This window comes from Eretmochelys imbricata, chromosome 6 (assembly GCF_965152235.1).
Source record: "Eretmochelys imbricata isolate rEreImb1 chromosome 6, rEreImb1.hap1, whole genome shotgun sequence".
Taxonomy (NCBI): Eukaryota; Metazoa; Chordata; order Testudines; family Cheloniidae; genus Eretmochelys; species Eretmochelys imbricata.
In genome coordinates, this window is record NC_135577.1 from 48,005,512 (window position 1) to 48,023,890 (window position 18,379).

The window sequence follows — 18,379 nt, forward strand, 5'->3', positions numbered from 1 at the left end:
TCTCTGCCCGCTCCTGGCGCCTGCAAGCCCCGCTCCTGCAGCATGTTGCGCTCCTGCCGGCAGGCGGGCACCGGGAGCTGCCCCAGGAAGCGGTAAGCAGTGGTGCGGCGGCTGCGGTCTGGACAGTCCCGATATTGGAACAAAGGGCGTTCTGACCAATGTAAGGTCGGGACGCGGGACAAGTCCCCTAAAATCGGGACTGCCCCGATAAAATCGGGACATCTGGTCACCCTAGGTGGAATTAGTAGTTCTACAGGAGCCTATAACCTTGCTGTTGTGGGTTTATATTTCAGCCTTTATAATGTTTTCAAGTACTAACTTTATTCTGAATTAGCCACAACTGTGATCATTTTGGGGAGGGCTTAACAATCAATTTCAAATGTTTAAGTCTGCTACTGTCCTGTAATGCAATAAATATTTACAATATTACTAGTGCACATATTTACTAGCTGTGAAATTGAATTTCAGTACAAAGACCTCAGCCTAGCACACACATTAGTAAGAGCCCACAAAACTTAGCCAGTCCCTAGCCTGAACAGCCACAATTGTATAACTACAGTTAATGTACTTCCACAATGAACAAATTTTGTGCCTACCTGCGCAAAGTGGGGGAGGCCACGTCAGGGTACTTGGCTCCTTGCTGGTGAGTGCTTTGAGCTCCACTGGAAGTAGTCTGTGATGCAGGGTTCACTTTAACAGAATTACACGAAGCCACACTTTCGTTGTCAGACGATATCCCTTTCTCTTTATCTGTTTGGTTGACCAGACCTGGCAGAGAGCTTCCAAGGGATACCTTAGCTGGCTCTCTCATTTTTGGGACAGGCAACCCAGCTGACTTGCTGCTTATGTTGGAGTCTATGCTACTGGTACTAGATCTATTACCAGCTCCACTTCTGCTACTGGATTTACTGGGTCTGGGTAAACTACGATACTGAAGATTAGTGCGGGAACTAAGTGCTAAGTAGCCATCGTCCTGGTTTTGTGAGCCATCAACACTAGTTTTCCGACCAGTGGACCGACCAATGAGTCCAGATGATTTGGGGATTTTGCCCAGTGTGGCTGATCTGCTGGTGATAGTTGCGCCACTGGCAGTAATCATAGTCATGCCTCCAGCTGACCCACTCTGTTTCTTAAATCCAAATGTATTTGTATTAGCAGCAGCTGTTCTAGAGTTACTTGCCGGAGGCTTTTTGGATTCATCACCACTGCTGCGTCCTGCATCTGATGGAGAACGTTTAACATGTCCAGCTTTAGGAGAAAGTCTACCTTTTTCTGATACCTTGGCATCATCAGTTTTCCCTAAAAAACAGAAAAAGAAGTCTAATACTTAAATTGAAAATGCTAAGCAAATGGTAAACATCAAAGCATCATGAGATACAAAAATATGCAATTATGATCCAGTTTGTATTAAACTGCACTACTGAGAGTTATATATGCAGGCTTGCCAGGAGAGAGTATCTGGTGTGTTTGCCCTTGAGAATACAAAAAACAGTGAACAGATTGTTAAATAATAGTGACAGATAAATAAGATGTGTTTTTCCTTCATGACTACCATTAGTTGGATCCCTTTTTGTCAACAATAGCAACAACAAATAAGCTTCAGAAAAAAAGTGTATATAACTGGTGAAGGAGAGTATCTGGTGTGTTTGCCCTTGAGAATACAAAAAACAGTGAACAGATTGTTAAATAATAGTGACAGATAAATAAGATGTGTTTTTCCTTCATGACTACCATTAGTTGGATCCCTTTTTGTCAAACAATAGCAACAATAAATAAGCTTCAGAAAAAAAGTGTATATAACTGGTGAAGGCCACATTTTCAAAACAGACCTTGAAATTTCCATTCACAATAGGGTATACAACCGAGTGTGAGTAAAAGCGTAATTCATCTATTTGCATGCACAAATATTATTAATGCTCTTGCACAAATTTGCATGTACTAAGAGCTCTGATGAAGTCCATCTGAAAATTTGCTTTAACATAAATTAAGATGCAGTTGCTATGTTATCATTGAAAAAGCTTCTTTCACACAACTATCCTTAGCCACGTAAAGTCTAGATTCTGAGTTACTCTTAATCCAGGACTATGAAAATGGAGTTCCACTAATTACCATTACAAGAAACCAGAATATTGAACTGCGAACACTGTGTCCAATGAACAATCTAATTTAAGGGACATTCAAAACAGGCGAACAATACTCAAAGCATTTTAGTATAATAAGTATAATTTAAAATTCACTTTGAGCCATAAAACAGAAACACAGAGATTTAGTATATTGTATACACACACACACACACAATCTACGATTAAACATAGAACTAGTTAAAGTTCAGCTCCTGCCACAGGAAAGCAGTTAAGCACTTCATTTCTCCAATGTAAACTGTTGGCCTGCCTGTGTGTTAAATTTTTCCTCACCTGTTCCAGGTGTCTTCAGTGAGCCTGAGGTGGTTGAAGGTTTAGTTCTCGGTGTAGTAATGCCAATCTGAGCTGACATGCCCCGTCTCCAGGAACCAGTCTGTGAAATGACAGTGTTCTTCCTACCAGAAGTGCTTTTATCAGATTCATCAGACACATCGGAAGGATTTCGCCTCCATTTAGATCCAGACTCCATCTTTATGCCACTATCTGATCCTCCATCAGATTTCTTGACTTCATCACTGGACCACAGGGAATTCCGCTCGACCTGCAAATGCTTTTCTGCATCAGTCTAAGGGAAACAATAAATCATATCAGAATCTCCATTGTAAATGTCTTTTTGAAATCCCTCCTTTTTTTAGGGTTCAAAATCTAGAACCACCAAGCTGATTTAAAAATTCACTAATAATTTTTTATTACACTTAGACATTTTACTTTTGTTTGTTTGTTGAGCCTGCTTTTTGCCAGCGAAAACCCAAGATAAATGAATTCTACTAGCTGTGTTTGCTTTCTGATACACTGGGGAACAATCACTAAAAAGCCAAAACCAAAAACGAACCAACTATCCAACACACACCAAACACCTGATTAATAAACAATAAGGAAAATACTCAGTTCATTGCCATTTACCTCCTCCTTGAATTTTATATGAACCTTTTCACTGCAATGCATAAAAATCATTTTAAACACGTGCAGCTAGCTTTTCTTTGTTCTTGCTGTTTTCCTATCTCTCGTCTGGCAATTTGATCTCAAGAGCACAATGAGGTGGCTTTTGGCATAGACTGAAAGATGTGGAATGCTGTTAGTTTTAATCTAACCCATTAGAAAGACACCCAAGAACTGGAGAGAAATAAAACCCCATTATACCACTTTCAAACACATTAAAAACTGACTTAAATCCACAAAGCAAGTCAGTTCACAGTTTGCACTGAAAGTCCATCTCTTACTTTTTTATATTTTGCCAATCCTACTGCACATACCGTTTATAAAGTCAGATGCTTTATGGAGAATTTTGCAACTACCACACTCAAGGAAGGAATTTCCCTCTGACCAAACCACAGCCGAACTCCAGACAACCCTATCAATATCCCATTGTATTATCCTATATATTCCCAACCCCATACTCCTTTTCCTTTCCCTTTCCCATTACGAATGATTACTAAGAGATACATCTATTAAAACTTCTCTTACTGAATTAGGTTTCCCCTGCCAAACTTATTTTGTGATAAACAGTTGGAAGTTTGTAATATCACAACCAACTATAGAAGCTGACCACCACCCACACCTCGGAGAATGTGAACTCCAAGCAATAACTAAGGTTATTCTCTAATCACAGCACCTTCATGGAAGCAACTGTAAATCCACACTGGCTTGTGTCTCACTGAACTGAGTTGTGCAGGAGGAGGCTAACTAAGGCCTGTTTCTGCAACATGCTGAAAAGTGCTTTCATCCCATCGGCCTCAGGGGAGGTGATGGTGGTGAGAACCTTGTATTAGGCTTTCAAGCACTTAGAAAGATCTGGTCTTAACTACCCCAAGAGCTTTTTAAAAAAACACCGTCAGATACCTGGGTAATCAGCAAAGTGGCAAAAGGAAATACAGAAAAAAGTACATGACAATTTAACATGCTCTCTGGAAGATATTAGATTTTATTTTGAAACCTCCCATCGCCCTGAATCTATCTATGGTTTTATAATTTATTTTCTTTTATCATTATGTCACATCCCTAAGATTACATGAGTGAAGGGAAGAAACCTTAACCAGCTAATGAGACTCTTAGAACTTTATGACTACAATAGCAAACCCAGAGATTTGCTCAGTTTAAAAAGGTTCCATTTAAAGGTTCAGTTACCTTCCTTTCCAAATAATGGGGTCTTGATTTTAGATAAGTCTTCTTGACTCATCTGATAATTTACTGCTGCTGTTACCCTTGTGAAGGAACTGCTTTTTCTTGTGAACTATTTTAGTATTTAATCTACTGCCAGCAAAACTTCCAAGCTATTTTATTCATTCTCTCTCCCAATTCTTGTTGCAGTCTGAGTCCTTTTCATATATCTCCTAATTCTTACTTCCCATTGTTGTGGGAAGGGACGACCTCCATGAATTTTCTACATAAATTTAAACTTTTACCACATTTATAGTCTGTTTTTCAGAGGTGCTGAATTCTCACAGCTCCCACTGGCTTCAGTTGAAGTTGTGGGTGCTCAGTACATCTAAATATCAGTTCCTTAGTCTTGTATTTAGCACAATTAGATTTGTTTCTGTTTTCCCTTTCTTGTTTCTTTTGTTCAGATAATACTGCATATGCATTACTGACTACATCTACAGAGACTATCATGTGAGGGCCCTCCCCCTTTGGTATGTTGTATTGTTGGTCTGGGCTCCCAGTTTCACATACAGGAGCTCCACGATCTCTCTTTAATTATCTGAAATCCAAACCCTGCACTCCCTTAAACAGATGTTGTAAGACCACAACTATCTTAAAAGCTATGAACCTGTGACACGGGGACCAAAGCAGTAGGACCCCTGAGAACAGGTACGCCACATCCCTGTGTGCTGTGAAGATCTCTGTGCCAGGTCTTTGTGGCTCACCACATAGAAGAAGGCAAATATGGACAGGCAAAGACCATAATACATGAGTCTAAGCAAAGAATACAAGAGAGGGAGGAGCACAGTGGCCAATACATAACACTCCACTTTCATAGGCTGCAGCATTAATTCTGAGTCCACTCCCAAACTAAACATGATTCCCACAGTCAAAGCCCATTAACTTGCTCTATGTTGGTGAGATTAGGATTTGGCTTTTAAGAGATGAAATAAAGTCTTTTGTGAACAACAATTTGCATTTAACAGCACCTTTCATTTTAGGACAGCAGAACACTTTACAGAAATTCTTTAAAGAATTTAAATATTTTTGTGAGATAGTCTTATAATTCTCTCACACAGGCATTATAAAATGGGTAAACTGAGCAAGGAGCAGTTAAATTAGGTTACAGCAAGTAAATGGCAGAATTACAAATATAACCCATGTATCCTGGTGTGACCCAAGAAGCCATTAATACTAACAGGGAAGTGGGTTACAAGAACTCATTCTAGTTGACCAAAGAATGTCATGGGAGGTCTCAAATGAAAGCTCATGTTACACTGGTCACCAATATCATTGCCAAATGTATGTACAGATGTACTGAAAATATGTTCTTAAGAGTCTGTACCAAGGTATAGCCACCAGCAAAGGGGAAAAATCAGGTTTTCCTCCAGACAGGAGCTAAGAAATGTGTATCTTTCTGTTGGGATGTATATTAAGCATTGTAAGGTAACAAAATGGATGTCTATTTACATACAAAGTCAAATGTTAATGAAGAGAGATGAAATCAACAGGCAAGGAGCACACAAGAAAAAACAAGCCATGGGAGGTTATCCTGTATATGAGTGAAGACAAAGACGATCCTGCACCTAGGGAAGTAAACTGACATCACGTTTGCATTCATGAAAACAGGAGCTTCGCCAACCTTGGTTGAAAACACCAAAGATAACTTTGGGTGAGATAAACTTCTTTACTCAGTAACTTTACTTGTTACTTAAGTTTAGCCTCTAGAAAGCGTGTAATGATCTTGTTTAGATATATCCATTTGTTTCCAATATCCTTATTCACTATCACCTGAATCTCTAGTCTTTGATAATAAATTTATTCTTGTTTTCACTATAACTATATGTCAGTGCTCTAGTATTAAGCAAGAGCTGGTCCTAAGTGGCATGATACAAGCAGGTGTGTATACTGTTCCTTTAGGAACAGCGGACCTGGTATTTCTGTGGATAAGGGTCTGGACACTACAGGGAATACTTGGAGATGGCTCGGGGATTGGTGTGTGCCATTCACTAATCTGCAAAGAGGGAGCAGGGCCTGCGGGGGGTCTAGAAGGTAGTACTTATGTTGCCAGAGGTGAGTGGCTTCAGGGAGATGACTCACAGCAGGCACAGACAAGGCTGCCTGATGCTTAAGGACTGGTGCTGGTGAGGTGCCCAACAACCCTGGGCATCCCTGGGGAGCATTCCTACTCCAATCACTGGATTGTACTGCCTGTGCAAGTTTTGGGCCCTATTCTTCTACCATATGCTTGCATTCCCTTGGATGCTAGAATGGTTGTGGGAGAAAGGGAAGTAAGTTTGGTAGTACTATTCGATTGTGATCTCTTAGAAATACTTCCTAGAATCTGACCCACTAAAAGGCATGAGTCAAACTCAGTCACCTATTACAGACTAATATTTAGTCAATTGCCTTTATTTTCCTCGCTGTATTCTAATGTTCAGACATTTCTAATTTAACAATTGTGGGGGAACCCATAGTTTGCCTGTGTAACTGCTTTTGTAACATGCTTGAAGAAGTGCTTCAATGACCGTAACTCCTCTCTCCAATTCAGTGGAGGACTTGCATTAGCCATTTCAAACACACATGAAATCGCTGACACAACCAGAGGCTCACTCTACAAATCTTTCATGTTGGCTCAGATACGCACCTCATGGCCAGGTAACAAAGAGTCATACACTCTTGCAACACAGTACTTTAGGCAGTGCAACCCTTCACAGCAACTACACTTCTACATTAAAACAGCCATTAAATAAAGATTCAGATCCCAGTCCAACCTGCCCCCTCCCCCCTTAAAAAAATTGTAACCATATAGGGGTCCCTTTGCAACGCCACATGTGATATCAAATTAAGACACCTTGTGTCCCATTTGTGATAACAGAGACACCTTGGCTTCCTAAACTGTTTTAGAAAGAACAAAAATGGGTTTACAGTCCTGAACTTTTTATGAGAAAATTAGTATCAAAATGAAAAGAAAACCATTTATGTTATTGCACCCCTTAGTGATGACAATCTATTTTATGAATCCACTAGATATGTGGCGTCTGAGCACTAAGAGTTGTATGCATGATGCTTATGGATATGAAATTTACGGTCTTATGAAATATTGCCAAAAGTAGAAAGCCTGCAATAATGTGCAGCCCAGGAAGCTTAAGATAATACAATTCCTTAGCCAATGTGTGTTTACATTTCCGCTGAAAGTGTAATAAACTCTAAACTCTGGCAGTAACTTAGTTAAACTCTGTTCTTTAATAAATGGTATGGTATACTTTCTAGTGCTAAAGAAAAATCACATCTGTTACTTATAATGTTGTATGTACAGTGGGTCTATTAAAAAAATCAACACTTAATTGTCACCACACTGTGGTAACAGAGGTGTCGCAAATTTCACGTACAGAGAAAGACGGTGGTATCTTCCATACACCAGTGTGGTAACTGGTGATAAGCACTAATGATAACCATTGTACTGGGGTGTTTGCAGAGAGAATAATTACTAACTACCTTAGTGACCTATGGCCTGATTTACAAAGGTGCTGAACTCCTTCCGTAGCTTGATCCCGGCTGAAGTTGTTTAGGCCACTAGTGTTAATATTTTTCATTAAAATAAAGACTAAAAAGCAGGTAAGGTCCCACAGCACTTTACCAACTCTAAGCCTGTTCTCAATAGGTGCTGAGCACCTACAACCCTCAGTGAAATCAATGGGAGTTGTGGGTGCTCAGCCTTTCTGAACATCATACATACAGCATCACTTTTAGTGTGGAGGGCAGCAGCCAAAGTAGCACATAGCACAATTCAGAGCAGATGTGGGAAATAATATATCTGCCCTCTTTTAAAGCAGAAAAATATTATAATCGCTATGCAAACTCCTCCTAAAGTGACCTTCTTATAAGCGAATATCAGAAATCCTTATCTGATCATTATGTTTACATCAAGTACTCTCCAGAAAACATACTTGTTATGCACACATGGCACAATGTATTTTGATGCAAGGGAGCATGAAGGGTACTGTTGAAAAGATATAAAGGAGTCAAAGAGAAAAGGAACACTGAAAGATCAGACTTGCCTTCCAAAGTAGCAAGTCTGTAAAAAAAAACCAAAAAAACAACTGGGAAGTAAAATAATATTTTGAGAGGTTAAAAAAATGTACAGAAAAAAGTGATCAATTCTGCCACTCTTAATTTTTCTGAGTAGCAAGTAGCCCCACTGATTTCAGTGGGACCAGCTGTGCAGGTACGGTACTACTCAACATCAGTAAAGGGGGCAGGATTGAGCCCTTAAGGTTGAAAGTGCTGAGAGTAAAATATTAAACATTGATCAAGACAAATTCTGACAGCAGGAGTTTGTTATTTTATTTCTGGTCAGGTTTTCAACAATTTCAGAGTGAGTTGCTGAAAGGCTGTAAAGGAGCCAAATATCACAGTCTAGGGTTACTATTATAAGAAATATGCTGATGCATTTCATTCTTCATTTCAAGAAAACCCTGAACTGTTGAAAGGATGAAGTAATAGACAGGCTCATTCACTTTAAGGGACTGTAGCTGTTGCTTAGAGAAAATAACTCCACCAGTGCTGCTGTATGTCTAGAAGCAAACAGAAATTTTACCTGTGCATCTATGTTTTTACGGGAAGAGGCAGGTGTGTTGGCATAGGAGCTGATGGAGGAGCTGGTGTTAATGTCATCGGTGCTGAGGTTATCTATGGTGTCACTGATCCCACTGCTGACAGAGCTGCTGTCATCCCAGCTGTGGAAAGAACACATGCTTTATACCCAAGCAAGACAATACTAGAGCTGTTGAGGAATCAAAAGACATACAAGTGATAAAACAAAGTCTCAAGATGACAAATATTATTGATACAGATATATCCAAAATGCAACTTTTGACCGGTATCAGGCTGTGCTTCTTGGTGACCTACTTTCTATTGGATATCTTATTCAATACTATAGATCATCATTTTATGATCACCTATTCTGTATTAGCAACAACATCCTGCCACCAGGATCCTGGCTCAGCCCCAAGTTCGTATAGCAAAAAAAAGTTTAAACTAAACATCACTCCCTACCTCCTCAGTCCCAGAAGAGGAGAAGTGGTAGGCTTAAGAAGATACCTCTTGACAGATGAAGCAGGATTTTACCGACTCATCAGCAGGTACAGGAGCTCAAATTCAGTGGTGAAATTAATTTTTGAGCAAACTTCTGGACTCTGTCTTACTAACGGAACCTGGATAACAAACTATCATATTCCATCCCCAGCACCACCATCATCAGCACCTAGTTATATTGTGTGGTTGCCAAAGAGGACAAAGGGACAGAAATTTATTTAGAAATAGCCAGCTGGTTGTAGTTTTTAAAGCTTTAATCAAAGAATGCATTTGTTGTTTAACTAATGCATAACCCTGCTGACACTTACATTAATACTCCTGCCAGTTCGGTAAGGCAATAGGTTATTATTTAGGACTAGCTTTTCCAGCACGTTAGCTGCAGCTTTTTCCATCAAATATGAAAGACACAACTGGAAGTTTAGCACAAAAAATAACCACATATTTAAATCAATTGGAAGGTCACAACAGACAAAAGAAAAAAAATTCTAACATCAAGACAGACACTTCACCTTTAACGTGCACTTACAGTAAACTGCTGAAGTAAAGATTTACGAACTAGTATACAATGGCTTCTTTTCTAAGGATAATAAAACCCCATTTGAATAACTGTCCTACTGGCAACTCTCCAAAGATGCCTTTGGAGCCCTTGCAGCCTACTGATAAATACACATTTCAGAAAATGTAGAAACAAATATTTCATAGACAAAGTGTTAGCTGTAAAGAAGCCCAGGTATCTATGGCAGTGCTTCTCCAGCTATATTAGAATATGGTCCACAGATTTAGAGAAATCCAATCCCCTACTTTTCTTACAACATTTCCTGTCTGCTTTCATGGTCCTGTATTCCCTAAGATCAATGAGGGTTGCTGGACCATTGTTTAGAAATCACTCACAAACGGATACACAGGATACACAATGTATGTTTGTTTCTTTCTTTGTTTTTAATTGTATGATTATACATAAACCCAAAGACCAATGGGTTGTAGAGGTTAGAGTTGAGGAATGGGAGCCAGATTTTCATGTATTATATTCTCAGATCTGCCAATACCCTTTCGCAACCACTTCCATCATGTGCTTCACGTTCCCTATTTGTGTTTACAAAGATACCTACTCTAATGTGTTGCATGAAGTTTAAAAGAATGTCTTTTTAAAGTGATTTTTGCTCAGAGTATATAAAAGCAACATTTAAAATTACAAGAAAAAGGATTTGCAAACTCGGGCTGACTTGTCTACATGGGCACATTAAAAGTTCATCCAAATTAACTGAAGATATGCATTTAGAGTGAATTCGTTAAACCACAATAAATCCCTGTATGGAACCTCTCATTCAGAATTAAAGTGGCCTTAATTTTGGTTTAGTTTAATTGCTAAATTCACACTTCTTGTTAATTCAGATCAATTTTCCTGAGGGTCCCCATGCAGACAAGCCCCGCGTTTTGCAAACTCCACACATAATTTGAGAAGTTTGCAAGACCCTGAATCTTAAGTTCAAAAGGAAAACAGAAGTTCACATATTTGGTGTTACTATTGTTTAGAAGAAAAAGATTTTTTTCCCTCTAGGACTAGTTTAATCTGATTATATTTTGAAGGAGGAGCACTTAGTAATAGAAAAACAAAGATATAAGCTTTTTTAAATTAAATCTAAGAATCCTTGGAATATAACAAAATAAGCAAAAAGACCCGACAACAAGAGTTTTGTTGCAATTGCTGTTTTCTAGTATTCCTTGTAATATACCACAGCTCATTATGTATGACCACACAGCATTCTCGTACTCCAATAGGCCCTGATTCACAAGACACTTAAGCATGTACCTAATTTTAAACACCTGAGTAGCCCTATTGACATCAGTCAGTTCCCTTGACTTCAGTTAGCCTGTTTACATGCTTACTGTGAGGCATGTGGTTGCTGAATTGGAGACATAAGGCCTACAAATAAAGTCAGAAACATGCATGTGACTGTACTAGCTGTTGTGGCTTTAAACAGAGACTGCAAAGTGTTTGAGTTTAAATATTTGATCTACCTTAAATTTGTGGTACTAAGATGGAGAAGGTTAATCATTTAAACTTTATGTATTAAAAAATATACTACTTCATTACCAAATTAAAAAACAAAACAAAACAAAAAACCAGAATTGCAACATGTGGGGCCCAGAGCTAGAATATCTTGCATTTTGTCTGCTAATAGCTAAATTACACTATTCTTGGAGCAATGCTGATGACATCAGTAAATGATATTGATGCACAAGCAAAACTATTTTGACAGGATAAGATGCGACATAAGCTAAAATCAGCCAGGTCAATTTCAGCTTTACTCCAAAGTACTTCAGAGTGGGGGGAAATCAGTCTTCAACAAAAAGGGAAAGAATTAGATGGGCAGGAAAAAGAAACCTTGTACCATTTAAAAGACAGTTTTTTAAAAAAGGCTATACAAGCAATTACTTCGCACCGTACCTTCAAGCAAGACAGATCCTTGACTTTATTTTAATACAGGGGCTCTCAAACGGGGGTTGGGACCCCTCAGGGGGTTGTGAGGTTATTACAGGGGGATCGTGAGCTGTCAGCCTCCACCCCAAACCCTGCTTTGCCTCCAGCATTTATAATGGTGTTAAATATATAAACAAGTGCTTTTAATTTATAAGGGGGGTTGCACTCAGAGGCTTGTTATGTGAAAGGGGTCACCAGTACAATAGCTTGAGAACCACTGTTTTAATATAACTGTTGTACTCTGGACTCTGTAGATAAGATCATCATGGAAGTAGTTTTATCTGTTACTTGGCTAAATCTTTCAAAAATAAAATCTGTACAACATACATCTCAGTACAAACAGTAGGAGAATTCATTTGATCCAATTAAAATACATGCATATTTTAACCTCTTTCTTCAATCCAGCATATGTAAAGTTATTCATCCAGTATTCTAAAGAAATAATAATATGGTGAGTAGTACACATTATAATATATCCTACATTTTGCATTAAATATGTTATATAATATATCCTATCATATACACAGGGTCATAAAAAACGTAGAGCTCTAAAAAAGTATCAGTTGAATCACTGTGTACACCCCCCTGCAAAGGCAGGGTGTAGTCTCCTCATAGAGGACCTAATCAGTTACCAAACTGATAAATGTCCATTTCACATTGTTTCTTTAAAAGATGCCCAAAACCCACATAAATTAGTTCACATTATTACCTTGCGTCCGTGTCTTGATGGTTAAAGTCAAAAGAGAGGAAGCAGAAAGGGAAATCTAACAGCCCTCACAACTACAACATTCCTGGCTCTCTGAGCCATGATAACTTCTTTGTAATTTAGCTGGTGCAATTAATAATTTCTGATGTCAGCAAAAGTCAACTCAGCCATAACGCAAAGCTGGAGCCTTTGGGCTTTCCTTCATCCATTTGATCAATCAACTGAAACTCTACTTGGGTTACTCAAAATTACATGAATTCTTAGAAGTATATTTATTTCAACCTCTTGCTCCATGTGCATGGAAGTAGTACAACGATGTTCTCAAAGGATATCAGCACAATTGAAAACGTCAGATTGTAAATGCGATCAAGATATAGTCTGAGATTTCAGATATTGTAACATCTGAAGAGATAAGAGACATCCAAAGGGTGTAACAAGACCCTTGAGAGGCTTGGAGCTCTCAGAACTCTCAAGAGACACAGGGCCATCAAGTTTAAGGGACCACTAGATCATCTAGTCTGACCTCCTGTACATCACAGGCCACCAACACCATCCAACATACTTGTATTAATTTAGATGGAGTAAATGGGCCAAAGATGTTAACATAACACCCACACACGAAACCCAATAACTGAAATAAGAAAAAAAGCACTACAAACCACAGAAGACTAGATTATTATGTGCCATGGGCAGAGAATAGGAAGGACTGACTTGCACCAGTGCTCAAGGACCCCGCAATGACAGGAAAATAATTAATGAGATAAATCCAGATAATCCTGGTAAATGATCCACACCCACGCGCTGCAGAGGAAGGCAAAATATGCCCACTGTCACTGCCAAACTGACCTGGGGGAAAATTCTTTCCGAACCCCATACGTGGAGATCAGTTAGACTCTGAACCATTGAATCAATGGGAGTTTGGGTGCTAAGTTATCGGTCCGGATCAGGACTACACCATGCACTGAGGAACAGACTCTATTATACCACTAATAATTATTTTTGGCTGATGTTATATTTGAACATAATCTGTTTTCTGATGCTCTGAATTGAAAATAAAGTTTAACAATGAAAGCTGGGATATGTAAGAACCTGAATAGCCTAGTATCAACATATCAACTTGAATATTTTCATGTCTACTTTTGAAGTACGGGGGATGGCTCCTGTCTGGCATCCAATTGTCAGCCTAATGCTCTCATACCTTACCCTGTTCCACTGTGTGGCTCAGCACTTCATATACAAGAAGCTGACCCAAATGATGAATTAATTAAGGGTCCTTGGGTTTTCACCCTCCCACAGTTACTGTTTCTCTCACCCACATACACTGCTGCTCCTTCGAAAGCTGCCTTCATGCTCTCTGCCAGCACAGGAATACCATCTCTTCCATAGCAGCAATTGCTCCTAAGAGGTGCTTTAGAGCAGTGGTTCTCAACCAGGGGTCCGGAGTCCCTAGGGGGTTGTGAGCAGGTTTCAGGGGGTCCGCCAAGCAGGGCCAGGGTTAGACTCATTGGGGCCCAGGTCAGAAAGCTGAAGCCCCACCAAATGAGGCTGAGCCCTGTGCCCTGAGCAACTTAGCTTCGCGGGGGGCGCTGTAGTATGGGGTCCCAGGCAATAGCCCTGCTTGCTACTCCCTAATGTCGGCCCTGGCTTTTATATGCGGCAAGTCAGTTGTTGTGGCACAGGTAGGCCGTGGAGTTTTTATAGCATGTTGGGGAGGGCCTCAGAAAGAAAAAAGTTGAGGGCCCCTGCTTTGGAGCAGTGGTTTTCAAACTTTTTTTCTGGCAACCCAGTTGAAGAAAATTGTTGATGTCCGCGATCCAAAGGAGCTGGAAATGCGGGGTTTGGGGTGTGGGAGGGACTCAGGGCTGGGGCAGAGGGTTGGGTCGGGAATGAGGGGTTCAGAGTGTGGGAGGAGGCTCTGGGAAGTGGGTGGGGGTACAGGAGGGGGTCAGAGCTCTGGGGTGGGGCCGGGGATGAGAGGTTTGGGGTGCAAGAGGAGGCTCCAGGTTTGGGGGGCTGGCTCAAGGCTGTGGCAGTGGGTTGGGGTGCAGGAGGGGATCAGGGCTCTGGGCTGGGGGTGCAGGATCTGGGGTGGGGCCGGGGATGAGGGGTTTGCAGTGTGGGAAGGGTTCCAGGTTTGGAGGGGCTCAGGACTGGGGCAGGGAATTGCGGTGTGGGGTTGGGGCGTGGGCTTACCTCTGGCAGCTCCCGGTCAGCAGTGCAGCGGGAATGCAGAGTCAGGGTTCCTGCCTATCCTGGCACTGTGGACCATGCTGCGCCCTGGAAGCGGCCAGCAGCAGGTCCAGCTACTAGGTGGAGGTCCAGCTAAGCAGTTCCGTGCAGCTCTCACCCGTAGGCACTGTCCCCCCAGCTCCCATTGGCCAGGTTCTGCCCAATGGGAGTGTAGAGCTGGTGCTTGGGGTGGGGGCAGCGATCCAGGCCCTTCCTGTTCTGCGTCGTGACCCACGGTTTGAAAACCACCGCTTTAGAGTAGTGTGGGATGCACTCTCTCCCTTCCCCCACTCTTCTCACTCCAAAGTGACTAAGAACATTAGTAGTTAAGCACTGGAATAAATTACCTGGGGAGGTTGTGGAATCTCTGTCAGTTTAAAAATGGGTTAGACAAATACCAGTCAGGGACGGTCTATATATTAGTTAGTCCTGCCTCAGTGAAGGGGACTGGACTAGACAACCTATCAAGGTCCTTTCCAATCCTACACTTCTATAATTCTAAGATTATTCCTGCGGGTTTCCCACATAAATCACTAGGCTAACTACTCAAAGCAGCTTTTTGGTTTGCAGTCAGGACTGCAAACCCATTTAATGGTTAGGTTCCAGCTTGTTGCAGTTGTATGTTTTTTAAAACAATCTATCAGCATATTCCCATTTAACAATATTCTTGTCCATAGAGTTGTCTGCTTTTGTCTATTTGGAAGGTGCATAAGTATCACCACACAATCCTCAGGACAACCTATCACCACAGACGTCATTCATATTAGCATATTATAAATATGCTACTATGAAGAGGGGGGAGGGATAGCTCAGTGGTTTGAGCATTGGCCTGCTAAACCCAGGGTTGTGAGTTTAATCCTTGAGAGAGCCATTTATGGATCTGGGGCAAAAATTGGGGATTGGTCCTGTTTTGAGCAGGGGGTTGGACTAGATGACCTCCTGAGGTCCCTTCCTACCCTGATATTCTATGATGATCAATTAAATCATTACTAACTAGTGCCATTGTCAAAGTTTGAACTTTGCCCTTATGCTGATGTGTGTATTTTATAACTTCTCTCTGGAGCTTCAAAATCAAAAACAAAATTAGAATGAACAGCTCAAAAGGATCGTTTGTCAAAAAGGGGAAGCAGAGCCTTGGGGCATCTACAGTATTTCAGCTGGAAACATGGCAATTACCCTTTTCCACTTAAAGCTTTAACTGTTTATTTGCTGATTGAGAAAGAAAAACTTCATAGTACAAAATTAAAAAACAAACAAATAAAAACTTTAAAACTCATCAAATCTTCCAAGAAGAAAGCCTCATAATAAAGCAATACTTAAATTTCCATTAAAAAGAAAAGGAATACTTGTGGCACCTTAAAGACTAACAAATTCGTTAGTCTCTGAGGTGCCACAAGTACTCCTTTTCTTTTTGCGGATACAGATTAACATGGTTGCTACTCTGAAACATTAAATTTCCATTGTTTCCTTTGGGATCCACCATGAAACTGACATGATTGTATCCGGAATTCAAGAAAACATATAAAATCACTTGCATGCTTTCCCCCCAAAAATGTTTTATTATCAGTATGCCAAATAAATGTTTGCAAAAGAGTGGATGAAGAAAGCATCTATTTGAAAAAGCAACCGTGAATTTAATGAAAATATTTTATGTGCATATGAATCATCTACAATATTCTTCAGTAAGTCCCCTTTGTCACAATTCTGTATGTTTACCTAAATTTTACAATGAAACAGTTCAGAGCCAACCAAATTTGGAGTTTAGAGACACCAATGTTACATTGGAACAGTTCTGAAAAGTGAGAATGCCAAAACATTTAGAAAAAGCAAACCATGAAGGATCTGACCATCATATAGCAAGTTTCCAGCTGGTCTTGTTGAGACAGAATCTAATCCTTTTAATGACATCCCATATCACGCTGTATAGTTAGACTTTCAGAAATCTTGCCAAAGCTGCTCAAACCATTTTAGTTTTTAGGGAACACTCAGTTTTTATTCAATAAAACATTCCATTTCATTAAATTTTATTTAACATTCATTTTAACTAAGATATGATTTCAGGCATATTTTTGAAGGCTATATTAGAAAAAGAATAGTAATCAGCAGGCGATAATATTTAGTCCAGCAAAAGACATTTATAAGATTTATAAAAGTTATAGGTGCCCTCTTCATATTTACTCTGCCCCCTTTCTTAGTCCCTAATCAAAATTCTTCTATCAGCAGTGACATAGTATTCTCTCTCTCTTTCCTGCTCTTTTAAAACTTGAACAAGACCAGCCACTGACAGACTTTCTGTGTGCACAATCAAGCACACACCAAATAGGGGATTTTTATCCCATCCGAGCTTGTCCCATGGAATGAAGATTCTCAGAAAGAAAAAAAAACCACTATGTCAGTTTCTACAGAAACTAATAATCTCTCCTTGAAAAGCAGAAATTTAAAGTGTGATATCATCATGCTTTACCTGACCATATTTTGAGTCAAAGAATCATCAGCTAGTCACTATATATAACCACTAAGCACTGCAGCCAGACTGCTGTATTAAGTTGCAAACATTTGACTGGTGGAACTTGTTTTTTGGCCATTGTTCAACACAATTGTGCCTGTGAACCTACACTGCCTCAAGGGGTTGGAGATAAATCAGTTAGTGCGTCTGACCCAAATGTAGGATTAGCCCTAACCCACAGCAAAGTGAAAAGAATCCTGTAAAAAGTTTTTAGTCAGCTATTAACTCTTGTTTGCTGGAGTTGCACTTCATCATTCATATTTTGTAGATCTTCTTATATAAGTAATTGCACAGTCCCCTTTACTGTAGTTTCTGAGCACCTATGAAGTGTATATATAAGGGACTGATCCTGAAATTAGAGCACAGGAAGGGGTCCCTGAGCCTCTGAATCTGCCTGCATAGTCAATTGCAGGATCAGGGCCTTAATTTAGCCAACAGTAGAATGCCTAGGGTCTGGATCTCACCCCAGGTTCTTGCAACTCCATTGACTCCCCTGGACTTACTCCTGATTTACCCTATTGGAAGTTGGCAGGAGAATCAGAACTCTTGTACCATTGCTGAGATCAAGGTTAAGCTCTACTGTTAGTGATAATAATCCCTATAAAAATGTTGTACTGTACTTTTGTTTTAGTAACAGATAAGTCCTTTGTTTTCCGAACAGTAAAAGCAACAAATCAAGGCTGCAAATCAATCAAGCTTATTTACACCCGAATGCGCACACATATATGTATGCTCACACACATACAAACCGAAGAGATAAACTCTGATTCAGTGTACAGTTTGTGTAAATGGGTGGTGAACTGAGGAAACCCACAGAGCTGAAAGAGGTGGCTTTGTGGGCTGTAGTGGCCCCTGCAATTGTTGCGTTCCCTAAGCCACTGCACAAACTCTCTGCATTCTTCCCCTTTATAACTGATCTGTAGTATTTTTACTGTATTCAGGCTCTTCCACATCCAAAGAGAGAGTGCAGGATTTTCCCCATGGACATATATGGCAGTTCTGCATGTGGATCACAATTGGGATTTGCCCTTTCTTTTTTCATTAAATGTTCTCCACCTCTCTCCAACTGGAAGAAATCA

At 40.2% G+C, this 18,379-nt stretch overlaps 1 protein-coding gene across 2 annotated transcripts in view; it reads right to left on the bottom strand.

Annotated features, from left to right (window-relative positions):
• NAV2 (neuron navigator 2) overlaps positions 1-18,379 on the bottom strand; it is a 344,782-nt gene that overhangs the window by 54,881 nt on the left and 271,522 nt on the right. For both annotated transcript variants that reach the window (XM_077820144.1, XM_077820143.1), the window contains exons 12-14: positions 8,881-9,019; positions 2,415-2,706; positions 597-1,299 (exon numbers count right to left, since the gene is read on the bottom strand). In XM_077820144.1, coding sequence (XP_077676270.1) covers positions 597-1,299; positions 2,415-2,706; positions 8,881-9,019 — 1,134 coding nt within the window. The remainder of the gene's footprint in view (positions 1-596; positions 1,300-2,414; positions 2,707-8,880; positions 9,020-18,379) is intronic.